General features: G+C 41.5%; 1 protein-coding gene across 6 annotated transcripts in view; it reads right to left on the bottom strand.

Annotated features, from left to right (window-relative positions):
* The window catches only part of LOC106872928 (uncharacterized), a 45,369-nt gene that overhangs the window by 5,671 nt on the left and 28,463 nt on the right, over positions 1-11,235 (bottom strand). For all 6 annotated transcript variants that reach the window (XM_052965797.2, XM_052965799.2, XM_052965798.2 and 3 more), the window contains 2 exons: positions 5,538-5,702; positions 3,193-3,312 (listed from right to left, as the gene is read on the bottom strand). In XM_052965797.2, coding sequence (XP_052821757.1) covers positions 3,193-3,312; positions 5,538-5,702 — 285 coding nt within the window. The remainder of the gene's footprint in view (positions 1-3,192; positions 3,313-5,537; positions 5,703-11,235) is intronic.

The raw sequence follows: 11,235 nt of genomic DNA, 5'->3' as shown, positions 1-11,235 counted from the left end.
ATGCTAGCATGGGTTGGACGATTTGACTGAGGACTGGTGAAACCGGATGGCAACACCAGGCTCCAGTCTGATTTGGCAGAGTTTCTACAGCTGGATGCCCTTCCTAACGCCAACCACTCAGAGAGTGTAGTGGGTGCTTTTACGTGTCACCCGCACGAAAACGGCCACGCTCGAAATGGTGTCTTTTATGTGCCACCCGCACAAGCCAGTCCAGGGGCACTGGCAACGATCTCGCTCGAAAATCCTACAGGAGCCAGTCAGGCGGTACTGGCAACGGCCACGCTCAAAATGGTGCATCTCATGTGCCACCCGCACAAGAACCAGTCCAGGGGCACTGGCAACGATCTTACTTGGCTTGCCGGGTCTTCTCACGCACAGCCCATTTCCAAAGGTCTCGGTCCGTAGTCATCGCCTCGGTGAGGCCCAATGTACGAAGGTCTTGCCTCACCACCTCAGCCCAGGTCTTCCTGGGCCTACCTCTTCCACGGGTTCCCTCAACTGTTAGGGTGTGGCACTTTTTCACGCAGCTATCCTCCTCCATTCTCACCACATGTCCATACCAGCGCAATCGTCTCTCTTGCACGCCACAACTGATGCTTCTAATGTTCAGCTTTTCTCTCAAGATACTTACACTCTGACGGGTATTCACATTGACATTACACATCCAACGGAGCATACTGGCTTCATTCCTTGCGAGCTTACGTATGTCCTCAGCAGTTACAGCCCATGTTTCACTGCCATGTAGCATGGTTGTTCGTACGCATGCGTCATACAGTCTGCCTTTTACTCTGAGTGAGAGTCCCTTTGTCGCCAGCAGGGGTAAGAGCTCTCTAAACTTTGCCCAGGCTATTCTTATTCTAGCAGCTACACTTTCAGCGCACCCACCCCCACTACTAACTTGGTCGCCCAGATAGCGGAAGCTATCGACTACCTCTAGTTTTTCACCCTGGAATGAGATAGAAGTTGTTTCCTGTTTGTTTGCAGTCTTTATTGCACCTGAACATCTGCCACAAACAAAAACTAACTTGCTAGTTAACCTGCCTTTGATGTTGCTGCACCTCTTATGTGTCCATAGCTTGCACCGGGTACATCTTATAGAGTTACTACCTACTCCTTTTCTACATACTGAGCAGGGCCATCTACCTGAAGGGGTTTGTGTTTTATCTACCTTCCTACTTATTAGGATTTTGGTTTTAGCTAGGTTGACTCTAAGGCCCTTCAATTCTAGACCTTGCTTCCACACCTGAAACTTCTCCTCTAGTTCTGATAGTGACTCCGCAATTAGGGCAAGGTCATCAGCATAGAGGAGCTCCCAGGGGCAACCTGTCTTGAACTCCTCTGTGATTGCCTGGAGGACTATGGTAAATAATAGGGGGCTGAGGACGGAACCTTGGTGGACCCCTACCTCTACCCGGAATTCATTGCTGTACTCATTTCCAACCCTCACCTTACTGGCAGCATCTCTGTACATGGCTCGCACAGCTCTCACTAACCATTCTTCTATCCCAAGTTTCCTCATTGACCACCAGATAAGGGATCGGGGGACCCTGTCAAAGGCTTTCTCCATGTCAACGAAAGCCAGGTACAGAGGTTTATCCTTAGCTAGGTATTTCTCTTGCAACTGTCTCACTAGAAATAAGGCATCAGTAGTGCTTTTACCTGGCACGAACCCAAACTGCATCTCATCTAAATTGATTCGCTCCCTAATTAGTTGGGCTATGACCCTCTCTGTAACTTTCATAACCTGATCTAACAGCTTGATGCCTCTGTAATTATTTGTATCTAAAGCGTCCCCTTTACCTTTGTAGCAGTTGACTATGATGCTGCTACACCAGTCATAGGGTATGACTCCTTCGTGTATCACCTGGTTCGTAATACGGGTGACTAGGCTATAGCCAACACTGCCAGATATTTTGAGCATCTCTGCAGTGATTCCTGATGGGCCGGGGGCTTTCCCAGTCTTCATACTCTTAATTGCTTTATCTACCCTGGTATTATCAACTCGGATAGCTGGTCCCTCTACTGGGTCGACATAAGGCAGGCTCTCTTTCTCCCATTCATTCTCTTTATATATATATATATATATATATATATATATATAGACGGTTTAGATATAGATTCAAGGTTGAATATGGTACTTATGCGTAGGCACCCGAATATCGTATCCCAAAAGGATAGGTGATCAAAATCAAAAACTAAGCAACACGGATTTCAAAGGTGATTGCAGTACGCACGTTTCATGCTATTCCAATTTATTTAAGTAATGCGAGCATTACATTAAATGCAAATTGAAGAGCAATCTTCAGCTGCACGAAAATGCAGAAAATTACTGTAGAAAAGACATATTATAAATGTGGCAACATTTCAAATCCAAGTGGGAGAGAGAATACATAAAAATCCAAATGTGAGGAAGAATACATAAATCCATCTTGACATAGCCGAGTCTTTCAGGCTAGCCTGATAGATGGATTTATGTATTCTTCCTCACATTTGGATTTTTATGTATTCTCTCTCCCACTTGGATTTGAAATGTTGCCACATTTATAATATGTCTTTTCTACAGTAATTTTCTGCATTTTCGTGCAGCTGAAGATTGCTCTTCATATTGCATTACTTAAATAAATTGGAATAGCATGAAACGTGCGTACTGCAATCACCTTTGAAATCCGTGTTGCTTATTTTTTGATATATATATATATATATATATATATATATATATATAGAGAGAGAGAGAGAGAGAGAGAGAGAGAGAGAGAGAGAGAGAGAGAGAGAGAGAGAGAGAGATGGAGAGACAGACAGAGAGAGATATTTACATAGACAGATATACAGTTATGTATATATATATATATATATGTATGTATTATATCACTAACTATTATGCATTACATTTACACATACAGATGTGTGTACATATGTGCATGCATGTGTGTGATAGTGTGTGTACATGTATACATGTGTGCATGTGCGTGTGTGTGTTTATGAATGACAAAACTATATCTAACATGAAGTCTGTTCCTTTCACTTGTTATGCTCTTCCAATCAGTGACAACCAAAAGCCTTACCTGGCCATCATCCTTACATCCCTGTCGGTGGTCTCATCAGACAATGAACCGCCATCACAAGTCAGTGAAAACTCTCAATTCATTTGTGAGATTAGAAGTAATGGGTTTGTCCTTTGCATGGTTCACTTACCTTTACTGCTTCATTGGCCTTCTTCACCACCTTGTCCTTATAATACACATCATATTTCTTGTGTAGATAAGACAGTTGATGCAGTCGAAGAAAATATTGAAAAGCACCTGAAAGTCCCACCTACAAATAAAAAGGTCTTCTGTAGTGCATTTGGAAACAAGGGTTAGGCCCTAACTGCATATTTCATAAATCAGAATATTGTGTGGTCATGTCACAGAATTGACCAATCAGACAATCAAGCGTTGTCATACATCACTGTTTCCTAATGTGCTGGGCATCGTTTTTAGCTTTCATATGATGCTACCCCACTGGATAGGTGACAAGGCTAACATTACCTCTCTGGTCTGTTGCAGGGTGACCCATTTTCAGCTGAGTGGACTGCGGCAACATGAAGTGAAGTGTTTTGCTCAAGAGCACAATGCACTGCTTGGTCTGGGAATTGAACTTATGACTTAGCTATCATGAGGGCAATGCCCTAACCACTTGGCTATACACCTTCACAAATCATCATCATCATCATTATCATTTAACGTCAGTCGTCCATGCTGGCATGGGTTGGACGGTTTAACCATGGCTGGCAAGCTGGAAGTCTGCACCAGACTCCAGTCTGATTTGGTATGGTTTTCTATGGCTGGATGCTCTTCCTAACACCAACTACTCTGAGAGTGTAACTGATGCTTTTACGTGCCACCAGTACAGGTGCCATTTGTGTGACACCGGTATCTGCCATGACTGTGGTTTTGCTCAGCTTGGTGGGTCTTCTCAAGCACAACATAATGCCAAAGATCTCAGTCATTGCTTCTGTGAGGCCCAACGCTCAAAAGGAACTCGGCCACTTTGCCTCTAGAATATATTTCTTCAAATATCACTGGGTGATGGATTTAGTCTACTACATCAGTGGACCATGGTGGCACTGGGACTCAGAACACATGAACTGGAAGAAATACCACAAGGTATCTACTGTGAGATTCTTATAGTTCCACCAACCCACTACCTTGGTACAGTACTTTTTCTTATCCACCCCAAGAGAATGAAAGGCAAAGTTGATCTTAGTAGGATTTGAATGCAGAATGTAAAAACCTGCAACAACTACCAAAAGACATCCAGGCTGAGATTTTTACCATTCCACCAATTTGGATTGGAACTCCTTTCATTTTTATCAACGTTTTGTTAGAACACCAAATACTGTTATCTGTTCAGAGAGAGAACCTCTCATATGGACTCATGGTGCATAAAAGCACTCATATTTATACCATTGGCTGACAAGAACTATCTGCTATTGATCCCCAAACTGTCAGATCACAAAATTTCACCCTGCTTTCAGCTCTGACAGACGTCCTGCAGTGACATAACAGCTTAATCACACTGTCAACAACAAATAGAATTCCAGTGTTTTTGCAGGCACTGATGTAGCAGAAGGTTTCATCATCATCATCACCATCATTTAACATCCGCCTTCCAAGCTGGCATGGGTGGGATGGTTTCAAAAGAGCTGGCCAGGCAGAAGCCTGCACCAGATTTCTGTCTCTGTCTTAGCAGCTGGATGCCCTTCCAAATGCCAACCACTCTGAGAGTGTGGACTGGATGCTTTTTAAGTGGCACCTGCACTGACAGGGTCACCAAGTACCTTGCAAGACAGAAAAAAAAATAAAAAGCAACAGAAGCAGTATTAACACCAAAAACGCAATTTTTATGTCCAACTCAAAGGGGATGTTTTGCCTTTTTATTTACATTATTTACATTTGACGGATATTTGTCCTCATCTTGTTTGTTCTTAACACAACGTTTCAGCTGATATACCCTCCAACCTTCATCAGGTGTCTTGGGGAAATTTAGAACCTGGGTTCTCATTCCTAAGGTGTTTTTCAATGTTGTTATTATTATTATTATTATTATTATTATTATTCAGGTCACTGCCTGGAATTGAACTTGGAATCTTGGGGTTAGTAGCCTGTGCTCTTAACCACTACGCCATATGCCTGTGAGATCCCAGGTTTGAAATTTCCCCAAGACACCTGATGAAAACTGGAGGGTATATCAGCTGAAACATTGTGTTAACAACAAACAAGATGAAGACAAAATATCCATCAAATGTAAATAATGTAAATAATGTAAATAATGTACATAATTCCTCATCTCTTAAATATAGAACTGCTTTTTTATTGCCAGGAAAGAATGAAATGCAAAACTGGTTTTGGTAAGATTTGATCTTCAGGTGCAAAGAATCACAACAAACACTTTACCAACTCAACTACACAGCTAATTCACCACCTGAAACAAAGAAGCTGTATATTTCATTGGGAAAATGGCCCCTGGAAGGGTTCAAAATTCTGCAACAAACTTACTTCAAGTTTATCTGATGTAAACACTCGGATGTTATTGATGTACTCAACATGGGCGTCTGCCTTGAATACTTTAAATTCGTGTGATGGACCAATGAGGTAACGTCCGTTGGAATAGACACGGTCCAAACTAACACTGCCAGTAACTTTGTTTTTGACGACACCCATCTGAAACAGAAAAACCAATTATGGTCATAATCAAAATGTATTTTGTTAATTAATTAGTTTCAAATTCGTACAAGGCCAGAAAATGTGGGAGAGGAGTTAAGTCAATTACATTAAGCCCCAGGGTTCAACTGGTACTTATTTTATCAACTCTGAGAGGATGAAAGACGAAGTTGAATGTAATTCTGGATTTAATCCCTCCAGAATTATATCTCTTTTTACTCTTTTACCTGTTTCAGTCATTTGACTGCAGCCATGCTGGAGCACCACCTTTAGTCGAGCAAATCGACCCCAGGACTTATTCTTTGTAAGCCTAGTACTTATTCTATCGGTCTCTTTTGCCGAACTGCTAAGTTACGGGGACGTAAACACACCAGCATCAGTTGTCAAGCGATGTTGGGGGGAACAAACACAGACGCACAAACATATATACACACACATACATACATATACATATATACAACGGGCTTCTTTCAGTTTCCGTCTACCAAATCCACTCACAAGGCTTTGGTCAACCTGAGGCTATAGTAGAAGACACTTGCCCAAGGTGCCACACAGTGGGACTGAACCCGGAACCATGTGGTTGGGAAGCAAGCTACTTACCACACAGTCACTCCTAACCCTTTCGTTACCATATTTCTGTTGAGATGCTCTGTGTTTCTTTCAATTACTTTAAATATAACAAAGAATTTAGTAAAATAACTTAGTTGTCATTAAGCTAGTGTTAGGAACATAAATTGTGACTAAGGTTTGGTGGACTGTCAAGTTAATTTTGACTTGTTGTACCAGGTTAATCCCTTTGTTAAAATATCTTTCTGTTGTAATCCACTACCATTATTCCAAAAAAATTTGAAAATAATTAAGAATTTAGCAAAATAACTTTGTCATTATTAAGCTTCTGAAAGGCAGCAAATTAGCAGAATCGTTACCATGCCAGGCAAAATGCTTTGCAGCGTTTGTCTGGCTTAATGTTTTGAGTTCAAATTCTGCCAAGGTCAACTGTGCCCCTCATCCTTTTGGAGTTGATAAATAAAGTACCAGTTGAGTAGGTGGTGGGGTCACTATAATCAACTTTCTCCAAACCCCAAAATTTCATGTCTTGTGCCTATATCAAAGGGGATTAGGACACTGAACCTTAAGGAGAAGATGACAAAGGTCTGAGACACCTGGCACCCTGCTGTGCTCAAGAGAACCCATCCTCCACAGCTGAAGTGTGTTAAGGCTGCATCCCCTGGTGAAGAGGGTTGGCCAGCAAGAGCCCCGTGTCGAGCCATGTAAAAAGCAATGCCATGAGTCGATGCCAAGTAAAAGCGCTTGTGCCCAGTGTCACATAAAAAGTACTCAATACACAACTGTAAAGTGGTTGGCGTTAGGAAAGGCATCCAGCAACAGAAACCGTGACCTGGTGCAGCTCCCCGGCTTGCCAGCTCTGGTCAAACTGTCCAACCCATGCCAGGATGGAAAACAGATGTTGAATGATGATGACGATGATGGTGATGGTGATGATGATGATGATAATGGTGGTGGTGGTGGTGGTGGTGTTGATGATGATGGTGGTGATGATAATGATGGTGATGTTTGGTTCATAAATGAACATGAAATGTTGATTGAAGGTTTTAAACCACAGGCAGGTTGGTATCCAAAAGAGTTGAAGTGGAAACTGACTTTTATGTGTCTGCATGAGTGTGAGTGGGGGAGGGTAAGAGGGTAAGGATTAGAGAGAGAGAGAGAGAGAGAGAGAGAGAGAGAGAGAGACACACACAGAAGTGTTGCATACTCCAGGCATTTAGCATTAAAACTGACCAAAATATTCTACCTGTTTAATGTTTAAACCAGCCAGATCTGGCCTTTCACACCTACCCTACAATGTTGTTCTAAAGGTAAACAATGGAATCATTGAAATTTTCAAAGCTGTGAGATAATCCAGGATTAATTGAAAACAATGTGAACAAGAGCACTCAGAGAGCGCAAACCTCCGCCAAGGCAACACCAACGTCCTCTCAATGATTAGTCGGAGATGATTTTTAAAATGAGAATCTCTGAAATAAACTCGACTGCTCTCACAAACGAGAATACTAAAAATGAACCCAACCGCTATCAAAAATTAAGTAAAAAAAAACAAGAAAAATAATCCAGAATCCTTGTCTGGTGCCAGATCAATCCCAAAATCTAATCAGTTTGTGCCAGTTATGAGGCCAAACATCCTTGAGATATCTTGAGATACCTTGTCCACAGACAAGCAAACATGATTGAAGACACTACCTCTGCCTTTGCTAAGGTGGCAATAATAGTTGTTTTAAGTTTTGACACAGGGCCAGCAGTTTAACAGGTAAGGGATAAGTTGATGAGAACTTAACTGGTATCTTATTTTATTGACCCAAAAGGGATGAAAGTCAAAGTTGATCTCAGCAAGAATTGAATGCAGAATGTAAAATGCCAGTGTGTAAGAATCCTACCAGCTTACCAATAATAATAACAACAAGAGCACTCAGAGAGCACAAACCTCTGCCAATGCAACACCAACATCCTCTCAACGATTAGCCAGAGATGATTTTTTATAATGAGAATCTCTGAAATAAACTCAACTGCTCTCACAAACGAGAATACTAAAAATGAACCCGACCGCTCTCAAAAATTAAATAAAAAAATAGGAAAAATAATCCAGAATCCTTGTCTGGTACCGGATCGATCCCAAAATCTAATCAGTTTGTGCGAGTCACGAGGCCAAACATCCCTGAAAGTTTCATCCGAATCCATCCAGCGGTTCTTGAGATATCTTGCCCACGGACAAACAAACAAACACGACTGAAAACAACACCTTCGCTTCCGCTAAGGTGGAGGCAATAACTAAACATTGCATTTGACAGAAAGTTATCTGAACTTGAAAGGGTTGATGAGTGGAAAACCTTATTCCTTTGAACAGATACATACATGTGTGCATGTGTGTGTGTGTGTGTGAGCATGCATGTGTGTGTCTGTATGTGTGTGTGTGTATTTGTGTTAGTGTGTGTGAGCACACATGCATATGTATGTGTGTGTGTGAGCATGCATGCATGTGTGTGTATGTGTGTGTGTGTGCATATGCATGTATGTGTGTGTGTGGTGTACGTGTGCATGTGTGTGGGTGTGTGAGCACGCATGTGTGTGTATGTGTGTGTGCATGTGTGTGTGTGTGAGTGTGTGGTGTACGTGTGCAAGTGCATGTGTGTATGCATGTGTGTGCATGTGTCTGTATGTGTGTGTGAGAGAGACTCCTTGAGTTTGTGTTTCCACCCCCAGCTCCTGCCCCCCACTAGCCCCTCAATAACAGAGTTTTGGTAAAAAAGGCCAATGGAATATGTCCCAGGCTTTACAAAGACATAAGAAGTACCAGAGTGGATTTGTTCAACTAAGAATTCTTCAAGCAGTGCCCCAGTATGGCCACAGTCTAATGACTGGAACAAGGGAGAGAACAAAAGAATAAAAGAAAGACAGACAGACAAACAGACAGGTAGGTAAGTAGAAAGATAGAGAGGTAAATAGAGAGATATATATATACATAGAGAGAGAGAGAGAGACAGACAGACAGACACACAGACGGACGGGCAGACAGACAGATAGATAGATAGATAGATAGATAGATAGACAGATAGACAGAGAAACAGAGAGAAAGACAGACAGGCGGACGGATGGACAGACAGACAGATAGACAAAAAGAGAGAGAGACAGAGAGAGACAGAGAGAGATTACCAGAGAGAGAAACAGATAGAAAGATAGACAGACAGACAGAGAGATGAGTAGAGTGACAGAGAGAGTGAGACAAATTTCTTTGTGACTCACATACAAAGTCATATAATTCTGTAAGCTAACGACAGACTTCCATGGTTAAATCAACTTCCTGGAAGCATACTTAGTACGTGAAGCCATGTTCTTGCAATTAAGCACACAATAATGTCCATGTGTGCATGTGTATGTGTGTGTGCATGTGTATGTGTGTGTGCATGTGTGTGTGTGTGTGTGTGTGTGTGTGTGTGTGTGTGTGTGTGCATGACAGTAAATTAGTAAAGTTGCTGACCTGAGTCTTAGAAGTCACCTTTGATTAAAAGTACATTTGTCTGTAAATCCTATTAAATTCACATTCTTATCTAAATACCTAATCTCTTATTTCTCCATTTTCTCTGTCACATGTTCAGATCAGTAATTTTCTTTTTTTGTGATATTGGACAATGAGCTGGCAGAATCGGTGGCATGCCAGGCGAAATGTTTAGCAGCATTTTATCTGTCGTTATGCTCTGAGTTCAAATTCCACCAAGGTCGACTTTGCCTGTCATCCTTTCAAGGTTGATAAAATATGTACCAGCTGTGTACTGGGGTCGATGTAATTGACTATCCCCACCACAAATTTCAGGCCTTGTGCTTATGGTAGAAAGGGTTATTATTATCATTGTTGTTATTATTATTTTATGTTTGACTTTTGTTTTGCATTTGTACAAGTTGGATCCAAGTCTCACCCAGAGACCTCAAGAGATAACAAGTTAGAAGTTCATGTAGGTGTTATGCCTAGGGTACCATATATTTGGATTTGTACAGTTTTGTTCAAGTGAATGTTTAAGAAACCATAAGAAAATTATGTGTTTGCTTTAAAATTTGAGATCACATAGACAGTATTTTACGTAGGATATGGGCAGTTCCCATGAGCACTATCTTTTGAACTTCAGCCATTTTGGGGTTTCCTGGAATCTGATCTAGGTAGTAATCAGCCCGTTTCGCTGTCATTCCCAGGGCACCTATGACAATAGGTATTGTTTTCGTCTTCAGATTCCACATTTTGCTAATTTCTATTTCAAGATCTTTATATTTGCTCAGTTTTTGGTAGGTCTTGACAGATACGTTTATATCGATTGGGACAGTCATATCAATGAGGAGGCATGATTTTTGTCTGAAGTCTTTCAGTATGATGTCTGGCCTATTTGCGTCTATCTTTCTGTCAGTTTGAATGGTGAAGTTCCAGAGGAGTGCAATGTGATCATTTTCAAGTACTGGTGGTGGTTTGTGTTCCCACCAGCTTTTATCATGGGGCAAGTCCAGGTTTTTGCATATTACCCAGTGAATATATTGTGCAGCTCTATCATGCCTGTTGAGATACTCTGTAGGCGCAAGCAGACTGCACATGGAGACAACATGATCAATGGTCTCATTTTGTTGTTGGCATATACGACATAATGGGGAGCTGCCGTTCTTTAATATGTTGGCCTGGTAGTTCTTTGTAGGTAGGCATTGATCTTGGGTTGCTATGATAAACCCCTCTGTTTCTGATTTCAAGCCAGAGGCCATTAACCATTGGTGCGTAAGGGCTTTGTCAATATCTGCATTATTCGCTCTCTTTGGGTATTTGCCATTGAGAGGTTTTCCATGCCATTTTTCAGTCATAATAGCTAAGGCAGCAATTTTAGCACGGGTTTTCAAGCGCTTAGCTTTTTCTGCAGGTGTTTCTAGTTCGTCTAATTCTTGAATTTGTTGCAATTGGAATTCACTTAGATATTCCTTTGCCTGTTTT

The sequence above is a fragment of the Octopus bimaculoides genome, chromosome 2, assembly GCF_046866305.1.
Source record: "Octopus bimaculoides isolate indiv1 chromosome 2, ASM4686630v1, whole genome shotgun sequence".
Taxonomy (NCBI): domain Eukaryota; kingdom Metazoa; phylum Mollusca; class Cephalopoda; order Octopoda; family Octopodidae; genus Octopus; species Octopus bimaculoides.
The sequence above is the reverse complement of the archived record's forward strand: the minus strand, read 5'-3'. Positions and strand labels throughout refer to the sequence as shown.